The sequence below is a fragment of the Lynx canadensis genome, chromosome E1, assembly GCF_007474595.2.
Source record: "Lynx canadensis isolate LIC74 chromosome E1, mLynCan4.pri.v2, whole genome shotgun sequence".
NCBI classification, from domain to species: domain Eukaryota; kingdom Metazoa; phylum Chordata; class Mammalia; order Carnivora; family Felidae; genus Lynx; species Lynx canadensis.
Window position 1 is genome coordinate 2,615,748 of NC_044316.2, and position 16,959 is coordinate 2,632,706.

General features: G+C 55.7%; 3 protein-coding genes and 1 long non-coding RNA gene across 4 annotated transcripts; 1 reads left to right on the forward strand and 3 right to left on the reverse strand.

Moving 5' to 3' along the window:
• Nucleotides 1-1,599: 1,599 nt before the first annotated feature.
• Nucleotides 1,600-2,685, reverse strand: RNF227 (ring finger protein 227). The gene is made up of 2 exons (XM_030295931.1): nt 2,196-2,685; nt 1,600-2,072 (listed from the first exon to the last, which is right to left on the reverse strand). The coding sequence occupies exons 1-2, from the start codon at nt 2,683-2,685 to the stop codon at nt 2,017-2,019; spliced, it is 546 nt and encodes a 181-aa protein (XP_030151791.1). The 3' UTR covers nt 1,600-2,016.
• Nucleotides 2,686-2,887: 202 nt separating this feature from the next.
• Nucleotides 2,888-5,974, forward strand: LOC115501066. The gene is made up of 3 exons (XR_003964715.1): nt 2,888-2,926; nt 3,331-3,511; nt 5,007-5,974. It is a non-coding gene; the product is annotated as an uncharacterized LOC115501066 (long non-coding RNA).
• Nucleotides 5,975-6,961: 987 nt separating this feature from the next.
• KCNAB3 (potassium voltage-gated channel subfamily A regulatory beta subunit 3) lies at nt 6,962-13,782 on the reverse strand. Its single transcript, XM_030295930.2, has 14 exons — nt 13,386-13,782; nt 12,043-12,086; nt 11,932-11,969; nt 11,610-11,689; nt 10,236-10,280; nt 10,108-10,152; nt 9,865-9,908; nt 9,580-9,666; nt 9,220-9,305; nt 8,943-9,063; nt 8,767-8,858; nt 8,551-8,671; nt 8,293-8,381; nt 6,962-8,028 (listed from the first exon to the last, which is right to left on the reverse strand). The coding sequence occupies exons 1-14, from the start codon at nt 13,625-13,627 to the stop codon at nt 7,951-7,953; spliced, it is 1,212 nt and encodes a 403-aa protein (XP_030151790.1). The 5' UTR covers nt 13,628-13,782; the 3' UTR covers nt 6,962-7,950.
• A 1,428-nt stretch (nt 13,783-15,210) lies between these two features.
• TRAPPC1 (trafficking protein particle complex 1) lies at nt 15,211-16,940 on the reverse strand. Its single transcript, XM_030295932.1, has 5 exons — nt 16,858-16,940; nt 16,650-16,748; nt 16,424-16,494; nt 15,920-16,058; nt 15,211-15,619 (listed from the first exon to the last, which is right to left on the reverse strand). The coding sequence occupies exons 2-5, from the start codon at nt 16,746-16,748 to the stop codon at nt 15,491-15,493; spliced, it is 438 nt and encodes a 145-aa protein (XP_030151792.1). The 5' UTR covers nt 16,858-16,940; the 3' UTR covers nt 15,211-15,490.
• Between the last annotated feature and the right edge of the window lie 19 nt (nt 16,941-16,959).

The following is a 16,959-nucleotide window of genomic DNA, read 5'->3' on the forward strand; positions in this document are numbered from 1 at the left end:
TGACCAGCGACGCTCAGAGGTTGAGACCAGACACTTAGGTTTTGAGGCTAATGTGTTAAAAAATAAAAGATCTACCCAACAAGCATTTATTGAGCACATACTATACATTAAACACTGCTTTCCGCCCTGGGGGATACAAGTCACAAGTCAGCCATTGCTCTCCTGGAGCTCACACCCACGAAAGGCACACACTACCTGAAAACAAAATAACAAGTTGTGCAACAGAGCACCTGTGAAGGAAGGGACCGCATTAGGTGGATGAGAAAGGCCTCCCCAAACAGGGAACATTCAGGCTAAGACAAGGACAGGAAGATGCTAAGATACAGTTATAAAAACTGAGGTTTGATATTTCATAAATTCACATTTTTAACTCAGGAGAAGTGCAACATAATAAGTGCGCACGTGAAAGATTTCTTCAGCAACAGAAAGTCCCTTTACGACCTCCAATAAAATGCAGATCGCTTATCCCAACTGTTTTCAATACTCCACCGCAGATGGTGATAGCCTCGCAAGTCTAGGATGTGGACCGCCGTTCTTAAATGTTTCTATGCGTACAGATCACCTAGGATTCTTGTTAAAACTCAAAAGAGTCTTGGGGCACCTGGGTGGCTCAGTCAGTTGAGCGTCCGACTTCGGCTCAGGTCATGACCTCGCGGTCCGTGAGTTCAAGCCCCGAGTTGGGCTCTGTGCTGACAGCTCAGAGCCTGGAACCTGTTTCGGATTCTGTGTCTCCCTCTCTCTCTGACCCTCCCCCGTTCATGCTCTGTCTCTCTCTGTCTCAAAAATAAATAAATGTTAAAAAAGAAATTAAAAAAAAAAAACAAACACAACTCAAGAGTCTGAAGTGGGGATCCTGAGATTTTGTAATGCCACTGATGCTGCTGTTTCTAAACTATAATTATACTCTCCTAACGTAACTTACAGGATTTTAAAATAGAATCCTGGCATAGGATAGAAGCTGTCCAATTATGGGGCACTAGTTTAAAATTCTGTGATGAGCATCTTTTTTATTTTTTCAGTAGCGACCGTGTTTTCCCTGTGACTGTGACAATGACAGATAATATCACAAGATTAAAATGTGATGCCTTCACCAAATGGCTCTCCTACCCTTGATAGGCCCTAATTGGGTGCCTCAGATAAAAAACGCCCTCTGGACCTTCTGATACCTGCCCTAACTGGTTGAAGGGAGATTGTGAAATGAAGCAAGGCAGACAGGCATCTCAATAATTTTACCAACACACCACTGGGAATGGGGAGACAGGCATACCAGCACTGGGGGGCGGGGGGGGGGAGGGGAGGGGAGGGGAGAACCAATACGTCTTATTTTTCTCAGCTTTCTAAGGTGCCAGAGAGACGGGATTATTAACAGCACACAAAAACCGGCCTCCCCTCTTCCATTATGTCTTAAAAAAATTTTTTTTTCAACCCCATGGGGCACCTGGGTGGCTCGGGCAGTTAAGTGACCAACTTCAGGTGGAGCGCCTCCAACTGCAGCTCAGGCCGGTTCTTGGGTTGGAACCCGGCGTCGGGCTCTGTGATGACAGCTCAGAGCCTGGAGCCTGCTTCGGATGCTGTGTCTCCCTCTTTCTCTGCCTCTCCCCTGCTCATGCTGTGTCTGTGTGTCCCTCTCTCAAAAATAAGTAATAAACATTAAAAAAAAATTTTTTTTCAACCACTGGACACAGAATCGCTAAAATAGGACCTACTGTGCCTCCACGCTTCCCTGGACAAAAGCCAAAGTCACAGCTAAGGAAACAATGTCTCCTTCCCCCGGGGATGTAGATTTTGTTTCCACCTTCCCGGGAACGAGGCGGGCGCAGTCCGCAGAGAGAGGGTCGATTTGCTACAAGCCTCCCAGCTCGGCGTCCACACGCCTCGATGCGGTCCCTCCTGCCCTGGGCTCAGCCCCGGGAAGGGGGACGGGGGTAGCCTTGGCATCCCCCCATCCCCGCTCTAGAGCGTGTCCCGAGAATGCGGCTCCCACCTTTCTTCCGCCGCAGCTTCCAGGCTCCGCCGCTACAGCGTGCAGCGGGTCATGCGGGCCAGGTCCTTAATCTCCGGGCAGTACAGCACTAGGGGGGACAGACGGAGGGTCAGTGGCGGCAGGGGGACGCGGCCGAGGCCCTACGAACCCGGGCGCAACCCCCTCCCCGCAGCCAACCCCCCCACACACACACACTCAGGCGGCCCCTCACCGTTGCTAGGCAGCGGACGCCGCCAGCGGCGCGCGGGCGCCAGCACCCGATGCCACAGCCGCCGGAGCGCGCGCCAGCCCGCGCTCCTGGGTCCCGTCCCCTCCTCGCTCTCCTCCTCGTCGTCGGCGTCGCCGCCTCCCCGCACCGGCCCGCCCGCCTCGTCCGGCTTGCGCTCGGCCCGTGCCCTTTCCTCCAGCCGCGACCACAAGTCCGGGTCCACCGCGACCTCCGCGGCCCCGCCGCGCGGCAGCGGCGTGGGCGCGCGGCAGAAGGGGCACGTGACGACTCGGCGCAGGCGCACCACGCCGCCGTCGCCGCGCGCCGCCAGCTCGCGCAGGCACGCGGTGCAGAGCGTGTGGCCGCAGCGGGCGCGCGCCGTGCCGGGCAGGCGGCGGGGCGCGCGGCCCGCGAGGTTGAAGGGCCGGTAGCAGATGCTGCAGTCCAGCTCGCCCCGCTCCGGAAGGGACGGCACCCTCGCCAGGAGCTGCATGGTGTCCGCCGCGGACTCGAGGGCTTCGCAGGCTCGGCCGGCTCCGTGGGCTGGACGAACAGGCCCTCCTAGTGGCCTGGGTCGACTCCTGGGGCGGGCGCCGCGGCCTCTCGCCGGTTTTAATAGCGACACCCCGCCCCTCGAGGCGTCACCCCGGTGGTTGGGTCGCTCCCCGCTGCGGCACGCGTGGGGGCGGTGGAGGCGCGAAGCCGGGAATGCAGGTGACGGCCGAGCGGGGTAGGTAGGTGACGCCCCGGGTGGCGCGGGGACTGGGCCGGCGGGAGGCACACCACCCCGCTCTCCCCGCGCCTTCCTTCGTCCCCCAACACTAAGCCAGCGCCCCCTCAATTCTGTGTGCAGATCTCTAGGCCCCTTGCGGCGCTGGCCCTCAGCCGCTGGCCCAGGGCGCTGCCCCGGTCTCTGCTGCCCGCTGGGCCTGTTGGTTCAGTTGCTCAGGCTCGTTCACAACCCCACCCGGACTTCCTGCCTAAGTCCATGACACTGCCCATTCTGCCCAGTCTTTAGGGGGCTCCTGGGCAATCTGCACGGATGCCGCCCTCAACTCACTTTATTATGCACGTCCTGCCTGTGTTCTTGTAAGGCTGGCCTCCCAAACTCATTCTCTTCAAACTGCTCACCTCTCAGCTGACATCTCAACTTAAGGAGGCACCTAGATGCCGGGACCATGGATGGCCTTCCTCCTAGGAATGCTGGGAATCCTTTCCTTCCTGAGGAGCCAGGCCTGTCGGACACCCACACACCGTGATGGTTTCAGCAAAGCAGCCCAGCATGAGTTCTGACTCAGGGGTCTGACTTCCCCCCACAGGTAAACAAGACATAACACAGCCCACATTCCCTCCTGGGACCACACCCACCCCAGCTGCCTCCTGGCCCTACCGTTCAGGTTTTGCTTGGAAGGTAATAGCACAGACGCTAAGGCCAGCTGGCTTGAGTTCAGATCCTACCTTGCAGCACTTAGGAGTTGTGACACTTTGAGCAAGTTACTTAACGTCTCTGGGCTGATTGCTCTCCTCGTCTGTAAGATGTGGATAATAATAGTGATGAATTTGTATATGTAAGGTGCTTAGAACTGGGCCTGGCCCACAGGAAACACCATGTGTTAGCTATTTTTATCCCGTGCCCCCAGCCTATGTTGTGTTGGCTTCTCAATACCCAACATCTTCAACACCCATCTCTTTTGATCAATACAGGTGGGGGGGGGGGGGCTGCTATATGCCCATGGCATTTGCTAGTTTTGACAGGCAATGTAGAGCTGCTTTTTTTTTTTAAATTTTTTAAATGTTTTATATTTGAGAGAGAGAGAGACAGGGCATGAGCAGGGGAAGGGCAGAGAGAGAGGGAGACACAGAACCCGAAGCAGGCTCCGGGCTCCGAGCTGTCCGCACAGAGCCCAACACGGGGCTCCAACCCACGAGCAGTGAGATCATGACCTGAGCCCAAGTGGGACGCTCAACCGACTGAGCCCCCCAGGCGCCCCAAGCTGGTTTTGTTTTTTAAGTAGACTGTTAAAGCTCTAAAGGATACTCTTTTTGCGAGGAGGTATATTATTACTTGTAAGCAAATATTTGAGAACTTCTGAGTTGTAGTGTCTTCGTGGTCACTTGGGGGAAGCTATCTACTTACGCCAACGATGCTGTCATAATTCACAACTTTTTTTGGAACTTCTCCTTGGACTGTGGTTCAGAGGCCTCCTCGCATCCTTTCTTATTTGCAGTTGTTGATTACGTGTTAACCATTTCGGGCAGATGTGATTATATAAGTGATTCCGAAGTGTTTGATAGCTAAAGCCTTAGACTCTAAGCTCCCAGACCTTTCCTTTCTCATTTGTCTTCAAAAACCCAAAGTGGTGCTTTCCTTGTCCAAATCAGCACCTCTTCCAGTGTTTCCCACCTCTTTCTTTACCCAGCTCCAGAAACCCAGGTGTCTTCCTTGACCCCACCCACTTCCTTTCACCTTCCTTTGGCAACTTCTCAGCAAGCCCTATAGCTCTGTTAGTCTTGCCTCCTAAATGTCTCCCTGACCCACCTACTTTTTCCCCGCCTAGAGAACACCGCAGCAGTCCCAGCTGCCCTCGTCTCTTGCCCAGACCCTGGGAGGAGCCTCTTGGTCAGTCTGTCCACAGCCATTCTGGCCTTCTCCAGGCTTCTCCCTACATGGCTTACAGTGACCTTCCCAGATCTCAAGCCCAACCAGGTCCTAACCACGCACCACTTCCATTCCTTCTCAAAACCTTTTAATGTCGTGATAACTTAGTGGCCTCACGTTCCTATGTCACGTGACTCTGCTGCTTCTCCCGGCAGGAACGGGAGTCTGTTCCCCTAGCCCTTGAATCTGGGCTCACCTTGTGACTCACTTTGACCGACAGAACATGGCAGAAGTGATGTCGTGGTCCTTCAGAGGCCTTGAGCCTCTGCCTTCATCCCCTCGCGCTGCCCTGAGTCTGTTATGTAAGGGAATTTACCAGCAGATGAGGCCGCGTGGAGAACCGAGGAGTTCCAGCCAATAGCCATCTGATCTCCCCACTCAGCGGACCTGCCAGCTGGATCCAGCCACGTGAGTGAGCCCAGGTGAAAACAGCAGAGAAAACGGCCAAGCTAATTTTGGGGGTGAATTGTGTGTCAGTGGATAACTGATAGGGTTTCCTATTGCCCTTTGGATGAAAAGAATATTCCAAAGTGCCCTATAAGGTCCTGTATGCCCTGAACCCACCCATGTCTCTCAGGTGGCTTCCATTCTCTTTAGACCCTCTAGCTTTGACCTTTGGCATGCATGTTCCTTTCTGCCAGAAAGCTTCTATTCCCCTAACCCTCTTACTTTCATGTGAGTAACCCGCACTCCTCCTCCAGCGCCCCGTAAAGCCTCCTCACCTCGTCAAATACCACTGTAGCCTCAGGTAACACCACATGCTTGCCTCTGGACTTTGACCAACAGAAATTTGTGTTTTTGGAGGGGGGTGCCTGGTTTGCCTCTCCCATCTGTAAACTCCATGCAGGCTGTTCTGGGTCTGATTTTGTTTACTGCTGTATCCCTGTGCCATACCGCGGTGGGACTCGATAAATAAATACTTGTTAAATTAGTGAACAGGGTGCGTGATGAATATAGTAAATGAGGTGTGACTACAAAGGAGGATTTCTTATGACCGCTTTACAGACAGCCTCTGGAGGGAATTCCTAACAGGGTTGTTTGTTTTTTGTTTTTTTTTTTTTTTTTAAATGTTTTGACCAAGGGTTGGGGGAGACATTATTAAAGTAAATGGATAATCCTCCGAGGTAACCATTTAAAGAGAATACTATTTTGAATTTAGAAATCCTTGCATGTTTGTTACAGAATAAATAATCATCACGGTTTAGTCATACGGTTTACCTCCTTGTTTCCGTCAGCCTTCCAAAATGAGTGGGAGATGTTAGGCGTGGATGTAAGTATTCATTAGTGGATCCGGTTGGTTGCTAGCCAGCAAAGGGGAGGCTGCTGACTCTTCTCTTTTTGGAAATGGGTTTTACTCTGCTCCCTCCGCTTCAGGATCAGGAAGGGGCGAGGATGGGTAGAGAGGAGATGGTGAGGTTGTATTTTAAGGCAGGCAAAGCTCATCTCCTCCCCTGTCTTGTGATCTGTGGAACTTTCCGCCCACTTTGTGTCCCAGGGAAATCAGAGTCCTGGGGGGGGAGGGGGGGAGATTAAGGGGTAGTGTCTGACATAATCCCATCTGAGTCTGCTTTTCTGCCACCCTCGTGCCTGATCTTTCACTGGTTTTCTCTTTTCCTTTATGATGCCTCCTTCCCTCCCTTTCTCGGCATCATCTCAACCGTAGACCGGTTTCCACTGCACCGTTTCTTCACCAAATCCCACAGCTTCAACCTCAGAGGAGCCCCTGCCGTTCAGCCACAAGAAAACCACCCAGGTAGTTCCTTGGCACACGTGTGCGTAGCAGGAAAAGGGAAATGAGATATACAAGAGGTGTGGCTAATGTCAGCTTTAAACACAAAGGCATGGGTGTCAGAGGGAGCGGCGACAGAACGATGAAGCCAGAAGGCTGGGTTCTGAGGCATGCAGAGACCGAAGGAAGGAAGGAAACTGGGGCCTGGGGTGTCGGGGCCTGGGTCCCCGGTGAGGGCAGTGACTGGAAGTGACTAGCAACGTGACGTCTCGGTCAGTGGAGAGAAAGCTGATATTGGACTTTCTAAAGGCAGGGAGCTAGGTGAAGGCCTGATATCTGAGACTGAGACCCCTTGCAATTTCAGACACCGTGAGCGGGGATCAAGCTGAGATTTTATTTACAAGTTCCCTGGGAAGTCTTACAGATGAGGGGCCATCATTATTGCTTTAAGATTATTGCCAGAAGGAGGACTGCAGGCCTCCACTGCCGGGTAGGAAATCCTACTCAAGGCTCAAAAGTCTACCCCCGGACATTTTTATGTCAGCCCCACGTCTTTGCCATGACCTAAAGGCTGTCACTATGTCCCCCTCCCCCCGCAAAGCACAGCCCAACTTTTCGGAGAGGCCCCCCCAACCACTTTCGCCAGCACATGCTATACGTATACATCTGCCATCGAATTTCCTTTGATCTGCGTCAGTGCTATGTCACAGTATTTCCCACCAGACCCCCTCTCGGCAAGAGCAAAGTACTGACACTGGTGCTAATTTTGAGCCTCCCCCCCCCCCCCCAATCTTCTGCTGGGAGGCAGCGTCCTCAAAGATGATCATTTCCTTCCCGCCAGGACCAGCCTGGCTGCCTTTGTACCAGATACGGTCACAGCCCCATTTCCTTTGTCCCAGATGACATCACAACTCACTTCTTATTAGGTTATTACCCCTTGATGACATATGAAGGAACACTTTTGAGGTAATCTGCATGTCTCCGGGATCTGCCCTGTTTTTGTGTCTCCCCCTCCCCCGGGCCTCGGCGGCGACTAGGAGAAGAGAGAAGGGAGCGAGACCAAGTGGCAGAGAGGGGATGGCTCGGTAACTCATGCCCGGGGTCAGCAGGAAGGCCTAGAAGGACGCAGCGGGCGGCGGCGCACTACTTGCCCTGGCGAGCCCCGTCGCGGAAGGATATGGCTTTGTTCATGCGCAGCGCTACTCGAAGCCGGGACTCGTTAGTGGGCGGGCCTCATTAGTGGGCGGGGCCTCCCGGTTCCGGCCGGCCGCGGCGTGGAGGGATCCGGGGCGGGAGGGGGGCGGCTGCGGGGAGGCGCTCGTCGGCGGGGGGCGGCGGCCCCGCTGTGGGTGCCTGCGCCCCTCGACGGACTATTTCTTGGAATGCGGTTTGTTCCCCAGAAGCCCGTCTATCTCCGTCACCGTCTGCGGCGTCAGCTGGCTCAGCACCTGTAGGGAGGCAGTGGTGGAGAGGGCGCTGAAGGGCGTACGGTTCGGTTCGAGGGCCAGAGGAGCAGCACAGCGGGGCCAGGTGGCGAGAAGAGAGTCTCAGCCGCGCCCCTGCCTCGCCCTGTGTCCCTATGGGGCCTCTCCTCTGCAAAGTGGGGCCTCTGTAGTGGTTGAGCTCCCAGGTCCATAACGGGTTGGACAGCGAGGCCCTGACTGTTGGGGAAGGGGACAGAGATGGGCTCCGCCTCTGAGTCCCCGGCTCACCTGTATGGCTCCCAGGTGTTCTATCAGCTGCTCTGCACTTGACACCCCCAGCAAGACCGAGCTGACACCCTCGCTGCGGAGACACCACGCTGGGGCCAGAGGAGATAAGAAAGAGAACTGATGGAGAACAGCGGGCGTACACACCTCAGAAGTGTCTCTGGGGAAGAGGGTCCTCCTTAGGGACAAACCAGTCTTGGGTTTGGGGGTTTCCCGGCAGGAGGTGAGGCCCGGCGGGGTCCAGGGCTGGCAGTGTCTCACCGATAGCAAGCTGTGCCACAGTGCAGCCCAGCTGGTGGGCGATGGGAAGAAGGTCCATGACTTTGGCTTGTCGCTTCTTGCCGTCCTCACTCTGCGCTTTGTCCTTGAGCCACTGGTAGCCCTGGGGGCCAGGGACAATGGGCAAAAGGCCACTCCCCCACCATCCAGAGCGGCCCAGATAGCCCAGTCCTGCCGTCCTGAGCCCCCAGATCTCACCTTGATGGCCCTGCAGGTATCTGGGACTCGCCCATCATACTTGCTCGTGATGAGGCCACAGGCCAAAGGGGACAAGGTGACTGAGCCAACACCTAGGAGGAAGAGGACTGGATGTGGGGAAAGGGATCTAGGTGACGGTTAGGCCAAGGGACAGGCAGGGATGGGGGGCTGCGAACCGATCTTGTGGTAGAGCTCTGGCAGCTGCAGCTGCACCTTCTCTCTCTGAAACAGACGGTGCTCCGCTTGCTCACACACTGGAGGGATCAGATTGAACTGTCTGGCCATGGAGTAGGCCTCCTGGGTTGGGGTGGGGAAGAGATGGAGATCAGAGCACTCTTTTCCCTGGGTTTCCACTCCCCCTCCCCCGGTGCAGTGGGGTTTGGAGCAGCCGCGTGAAAGGTGGGAACCAGTCGTGGGACGGGGGGGAGGGGGTAAGCGGGGCGGCATGCTCACCATGATTTCTGCAGCTCCCCATCGGGATGTCCCCCAGTACAGGGCAAGGCCCTGGTCAATGACATAGGTCATGGCCCGCACGATCTCTAGGCACACGGGAGAGAGGGCATCTCACTGTCAGACCCCTGGCATCCAGGACTCCGTATCTGTAGCCCTCTGCCTACCCCACCGAGACCCCAGGCGTCTCTGTGTAATCAGAGAGGTTGGTAACTGCACTTCACCTCCCTCCCCATCTAAGACCTGGGGTCTGAGCCTCCACTGTGCAGATTGGGAGGCCTCCTGAGCAGGGGCTGGCTTCCTGCTGAGAGTTTGAGGAAGTGCTGCTTTGGGGGATCGTCAGGGCTGGGGTGCTGGTTTTACCCTCCATGGGACTATTGGGGTCTGAGCGGTTGGCAAAGACGATGTCCACGTATCCCAACTGGAGGCGCTCCAGGGATCCTTGCAGGCCTGGGGAAGGGGTGGGGAGAGGAAGGTAAGCACTTCAGCCTCAGTTTCCCCGAAGGATTTAGACATTACCCCCTTGCCATGGCCACCTAGCTCCCCACTCCCCTACTCAAAGCCTCCAACTCAGAGTCTCGGAAGACGTTCCCAACTCCTCTGGCTTCTGTACCCAGCCCCGGCAGATTCCCAGCCCCTAACTCTCACCCTCAATGATGTGTTTGCGGCTCAGGCCTCGCTCGGTCTCTGCCCTGCAGAAAAAGATAAGTCAAAGATGAGGTGTGACAAAGATAGGGGACCAGGCCTGGCCTGGTGCCATGAGAAACTGGGACAGCGTGGGTCCTCACGGGCAGGACGCAGACCTGGGGTGGCAGCCGTACCCACACCTCTCCCATGCACCTGCACGCATTCTCTGTAGATCTCCCCACATAGAGTGTGGCGGCCACTTACTGTCCTCCCCAAAAAATCTTGGTGGTGACGACATAGCTTGATCTCCTGGAAAAAGCGAAAGAGAGACAAGCAAGAGAAGGGATGTTGGATGATCATTTCCCCAGCAACCCCTCAAAACACGGTCTCACCTCCATCCTTTGCTCTTGAGGATGTTGCCTAGGGTTCTTTCAGCCCTAGAAGAGAGACAACGCAGAAGCACTGATCCCGCCAGCGTGGGTCAGTTCCTTCCCCTCCTCCCGACCTTTCCCTTCAATGGATTTCCTCTCTCGTAAAGTGGACCATAAGCCAGGAGCCCATTAGGCTGTCAGACCATCCTGGACAAAATAAGAGGGGCTCCCAGAAGGAGGGGTATAGTCCTTTAGCTTTCATTCACACCACAAATATCAGTTGTACATCAACTGTGTACCAAGTTCTGTTCCAGGCGCCACAGGGATAGAAGAAGATGATGAGAGAAGAACAGAGTAGTAAAGTGGGGGGGGGGGGTGGAGACACCGCGTCATCTGGTCTGGTTCCAATCATCTGCATTGCCCTCTCCCTTCTTCGATCCTCTGCAAAATCCCCCACAGCGTCCAAGGCTCAGCTTGGATTCCGCTTCATTTTATTGAAAGTGTTCTCTGATTGCCACAGTCTACGGTCAGCCCTTCTTGTCACTTTCCATAACTTTTATTGACCCAATTGTTTGGCACTTAATTAGGAGCTAACCAACACGTGACAAGTCTTAAATGGTCTCGGCGGACTATTACTTTAGTTTTCCTGTTATTTAACCTTGCGTATCTCCCTGTGTCTTGGGTTTAACCATGTCAACCGTGAGCCTTAGGAGGGTGTGTTGTCATCCCACAAGCAGTGACTGCTCTGTGCTAGGCTCTGCGTAGCTACGTAGGTGACATGAGGAAGAGGAAGACAAATTTCACGGAAGGAGGCACCTCCCAGTTGGGCAGCAAATATGGCTACATAAACCAGTAATTGACAGATTGTGCATCAGAGGGCAGTATAAAGGGCTTTGGGACCTGAGGTGAGTGGTGACCAGTTTGGGGAGCTGGACAATGGCTTCTCGGAGGAGCTGACATTTGGGCCAAGTCTTGAAGATAAGCTGAAGAGTTAGCCAGATGGAGAAGAGGCCAGGGGGATGGGGGGGGGGGGTGTTGGTGAGGGAGCTCATCTAGGGTTTAGCTACTCCCAGCGTGAAGCCATGGGTATGTGACGCGTGGCCTGGCATGTTTGAAAATTCAGCTTTGTAATCCTCACATCGTTGCATATAACGGATGCCCAGGATATAGGTGTTGGTTTTATTTCAGTTTTATTGCACAGGACGCCCTTCGCCCTCTAAGCTGAAGATGAACTTGTTGGGACTACAATTCCCATAGTGCTTTGGGGGCCCCTTGGCCGAAAGGTTGGAAGTTCGCGGTTACAGAATTCCCAAGGTCCCCCAGAGGGAAAACAAGAAGCCCCGAGGTTCTCTTAGCCTTTCAAGGGTAACTTGGCTTTTTCACCCCAGTCCTTACTTTCCCGCTGCGTACACTTCAGCCGTGTCAAACAGGTTTACACCATGCTCATAGGCTACTGTCAGCACGTCCTCTGCTGTCTAAGGAGGTGAGAGAAAGAGATGAAGACCAACCACTGGCCCTCAGGGACCCCCCTCACTGCACTCCCGCCCATGGCAGCTCAGCCCTGGCCTCCACATTCTCCCCCCCGCCCCCCGTCCCCAGCCTCAGGTCCGCCATTCTCCCTGTTTGTTGTCCAAACCGCTCTCCACGTCCACATCCCTCTTTTCTGGCTCCCTCACAGCCCCTGGCCCTGCTTCCAGGTCCCATCACTGATAGATACCTCATCCGAGATTTGAGAACCAAATGTGACCCAGGTGCCTGCAAGAGAGAAGTCAGGTGGGAGGCAAGCCACGAAGGCCCCCTCCCTTCATTCCTCTTCTTTCGAACTCACCTAGGCCAAGACAGGATACTCGAAGACCAGACTTTCCCAGGTTCCTGCAGGATACAGAAGCGGCAGGAAGGGGTGGAGCCTCCATTAAGGGCATATATTCTCAGCCCCCAGCTCCTCTCCTTCCAGAATCAGAAGCCCTCAGGGTATCTCAGTCCAAAGGAACTAGATCCAGTGGGCCTACCGCAATGGGCAGTGCTATGCCCAAAGCCTAAGTGAACAAATAAATGACTCTGGAGCCGATGTCCAGTGCCCCTGTCCCTCCTAGCACATGGGAGGTGTGCTGCCCGGTTTGTATTTCTTCTGCTGGGGTCTTGTGTGCGTTCCAGGCATCTCTGGGATGTGGGGAGTTCAAGGCTGGGAGGAATGTGACAGGCTGATTGTGGTCAGTTGGTGAAATCAGACCCTTAGATAGAAGGTGCTATACCACAGGGCAGACACTGAGGTGGAAGGGGGTAAACCAAGTCAAGTTCAGGCACTCAGGCAGGCAAGGGTCCTTGGACAGGCTAGGCTGATGGGCCCCCAAAACGCAGCTGGGACCACCTGAGTGGACTATGACAGGAAAGGCCAGCTCTGTCTCTTCCTCCCTCCACTGCTGTGGGCTTGTGGAGTCTTGTCTCTGAACCAGAGAGCCCCCTCCTCCCAAGGCCTCCTCACTCAAAGCCAACACATGGAGGAGATCAGATTGCTCAAGTGACAAAGTCAGGTCAGATCAGTGACCTCTGCTCACTCCCAGGCAGGAGCCCCTCCCTTCTGCCCTAATGCAAGTTCTGAGAGCCCAGTGGGTCTCCGAGAAAGTCGGTTATGATTCAGTCCACCTTCTCCACCAAGCCCCTGTCCCTCAGCAAGGGGTCGAGAGATGTGCCCCATGCTTCCAAGAGCCCCACTCCCCTCCCCACCAAGAAAGGTGGCAGGAGACCCAGCCCTTGGGGCAGGGAGGGGGGGTAGTATCTGGGTCAGGCATCCTGAGCAGGCCAGAGTGAGAAGCCGTTTCCTTCCCCCCTCTTCCCAGGACACGGACCCAAGGACACTCCATCCCAGAGGGGGCCCAGCCTGGAGATCCGTGCATCCCTGGACTTCCTGGGGGTATGGAGGGGAGTTCAGGGGCATCCCTTGGCTCTGACAGGACCGGTCAGCCTTGGTAAAGTTGGTTTTCTCCTACTCAGGGGATCGACGAAGACAAAGAGAGAGGGACCGAGTAAGGGAGAGCCCCGGTGAAGGGAAGAAGAGGTGGAGTGAACTGGGATCTTCTTAGCGAAGATTGACGGGTCCTGGAGGCATCCCAGGAAACCTCAGGGGTCCGGAAAGGGGAGCAGATGGGGTGGGCTGCTCGGCCACCCCCATACCTGTATTTCATGCCAGTGCCTCGGCCGGTGCTCTCTCGGAGGGCCCCCGCGGGCGCTGGGGGTCGGGGCACCAGTGCGGCCCGGGCCTTAGGGACCGACCCTCCTCCCCCTGGAGGATTCCCATGCCCCCCGCCGACCGGCCCGCCGTTACCGCCCCCGGGGCCCGGCCGGGGTCCACACAGACGGTCCTCACTGCTCCGGCTGCGAAGGTTCTGCTCGGTACAAGCGATAGACACCTGCATGTCTGCTGGCCAGGGCGGGGGAGGGGGCTCCGAGGGGGCGGGAGGAGGAGGGAACAGGGAAGCCCGCGCGCGGACGGCCGGGGGGGTGTAGTGGCGCGAGCCCTGGGAGAGCGGGAAGGCGGAGGAGGCTGCGGCGGGAGCCGCGGGGCGGGATCGGGCCCACGGGGGCGGGCTGCTGGAGGTCGCGGGGTTTGCGGCGGGAGGGGAGAGACGCGGGGGGCGGCACGAGTGCAGATACTCAGATACGGGGGCCCTGGTGCGGGGAGGAGGGGGAAATGGGTGAGGGTAAAGGTCGAGGGCGGTCCTCGGAGGATGGGCACCTGGGGACGAGGGGTGGCGGTGTAAGAGAGATGCCACCCACCCCAGCCCAAACCGCAGCGGGACCGCTAGGCTCCCAGTAGCGTCGGCAGCGGGCCCAGATAATCAACATGCAGGCACCGCCCCCTCATCTGCATAAAGCCGCCCGCCTCCCAGCCAAGCCCGCCGTTCATCTGCATAAGCCCCTCCTCCGGAGGCTCCGCAGCTTGAATATTCTGTGTGCTTAGCGAAGCCGGGAGGAGGGTGGAAGCCGGGAGGAGGGAGGCTGGTTATCGGAGCCCCTGGGACCCGCAGCAGGTCGGCCTTCCTCGGCACTGTGGGTCTCAGTTGGGGGCGATTTTACCCCTCGGGGTCGTGTGGCAAGGTCTGGCGACAGTTTTGACTGTCACCCCTGGGGTTGGGGGGTTGGGGATGTGCTATCAGCAGCTAGTGAGTGGCGGCCAGGACAAAACGCAGGACAGCCCCTTTGCCCCTAACAAGGGTTTATCCAGTCCAAAATGTCAACGCATATGGTCCCCACTTCTGGTTTGACTTACATTTTTTTAAATTTATGATGGTGCAAAAGCAATAGGCATTCAGTAGAAATCATACTCTGAATTTTGATCTTTCTGGGCTAGTAACATACTGTATGATACCTCTCTCCTGATGCAGGGCTGTGGCAGGAAGCCTCAGCTCCCAGTCAGCCACTGGATCACAAGGGTAAACCACTGATACACTTACATCGTGCTGGTTTTTACTTTCAGTATAGTATTCAGAAAATCACATGAGAGGCACCTGGGTGGTTCAGTCTGTTGAGCGGCAGTCCAACTCTCGATTTCACCTCGGGTCATGGTCCCAGGGTCGTGGGATTGAGCTCCGTGCCAAGCTCCACGCTCTGCGTGGAGCCTGCTTAAGAGTCTCTCTTTCTCTCCCTCTGCCCCCTCTCCCCTACACTCTCTCTCTAAAATAAAAACATAAATAAAAAACATAAATAAATCACATGACCTACTCAACACTATTATAAAATAGGCTTTGTGTTAGATAATTTTGCCCAACCATAGACTAATGTAAGTGTTCTGAGCACATGTGAGGTAGGCTAGGCTATGTTATGATGTTTGGTAGGTGTATTACATGCATTTTCGACTTACGACATTTTAAACTTACAACGGGTTTATCTGGACATAACCCATGACAAAGCCTCTTTACAGGCTCAGGGGATGTGGCCACCCTGGTTAATGCCTTCGTGAGTGGGGCAGGACCCCAATCAACCACTCAAACTGACACGCTTAGGCTGCAAAGGGTTACCAAAAGTTTATTCTGTACTTTTGCAGCATCAGGTAGGAGATAAAACTGGAGAGGGCCTGGTTTGGAGGTGTGAGGATTCCTGCGGGCTTCCTGCCTGGGCCGGGAGGGCACCAGGGAGGGCTTTAGGCTGTTGTCCTGGGAGGGCTGCTGGGGAGCTTGAGGGGGTAGAGGGGCATGCAGTGGGAGCCCTCACGTCAAACAGGTTAGGCAGCGCCCCAGGCAGACAGCGATTCTCCTGGCGGGTGAGGTAGAGTGCTTCCTTCAGCCAGCCCGGGCAGAGAAGAAAGGCAGAGAGCGGACGTAGGAGTCCAGTCGGGAGCGGAAGAGCTCACTTTGCACAGTTTGGCCCAGCGGGCACAGGGGATTCTTCACCACCAGCTCCACATACAGCTATGGAGGGGAAGGGTGTTAGAGCCAGGCTTCGTAACTTCTTATTTTCAACCCCAAACCTAGTATATAACCTCAGGGGTGTGTGAATGCAAAAGGATTAAGGGCTGGGAGTCAAGCCCTTCCTGAGGAGAAAGCAGTGGTGTTTAAGGACATAAAGAGTCCCCAGGAAACTCCTGACTTCAACAGAGCTATGATACAGTAAGATTAGGGCAGGGAAGCGGAAGGAGTCTTGAGGCTCTAAGTGGCCCTGGCTGTTGAGGAGCTTTAGGGGAAGGAAGGGTCCCGGGGGCTGGCACTGACCGCACTGTAGATGTGATGCAGTACATCTCGGATGGGTCCGACGCCCAAGTCAGTATTCATGACAACCTTGATCCCAGTGGGTGTCTCGTAGTAATGAAGTTTGTAACGGCTAGTTTGGAAGGCCAGGAAGCCGTCCTTCCTGCAGAGATGATGAGGACGTTAAGGAATGGGAGCATAATCTCTCCCAAAGAGATACTTTAGATCCCGTCTAGGTGGACTCCCTAAACACCTCATTTGTAGGAGCCTCATTTGGTAAAGACACCTCCCATTTTCACCCCTCAATTCAGCCCCTGCATGCAACCTCTCTACCTTCAGATCTTCCCCCCCCCCCACCCCCCCGTTCTGGCCAGCCCCAGCACTCTCGCTCCAGACTCAGCCCCTCTCTCTCTGTCTCCTTCCCCTCTCTTGGGGTCCAATGTCTCTTCCACTCCACAAAGTCTCCCGCACTCCCAAATTTCCAAGACTGGCCCTCCTTCCCTCAACATCCCTTTTGACTCAGCGTACATGTCTAGCGGGGACATCTTGCTGACAAAGGAGCGGATAGAGAAGAGCATGCCGTACATCAGCTTGTACTCCTAGGGGAGAGGGACAGAGTTAGTTAGCTCTCGGTTGTTGAAGGAGACGGGGTAGGGGTGGGAACCAGCCGGGGTTTGGAGAGGAAGGGCTGGGCTGGGACTGTGTGCGTTTGGAGATGCGAGGTCACCCGGATTGCGCGGGGCCCTCTCGTCACCTCCTCTTTGGGGATCCCCGCTTGCTTCTTGCGGTGCCACTCGCTGTAGTGCAGACACACTCCATTCCGGTCAAACAGGTACAGGTTGTGAACAGTCATCTGCAGGGCAGGGAATGTAAGCCTCGCTCCGAGACCGCCCACAGCCCCGGTGCTCCAGCTTTCGGCCCCTGACTCCCCCAGCTGGCGGGAACCCCTCCCCCGGACTCACCGGAACTGCTCCCAGTGCCCGTCACTAGATACTTCCGGTTTTTTGCGGCGCCCCGCCCAACCCGCTCCCCAACCGCAGTGGCGGGGCGCTAACTCCGCCCCA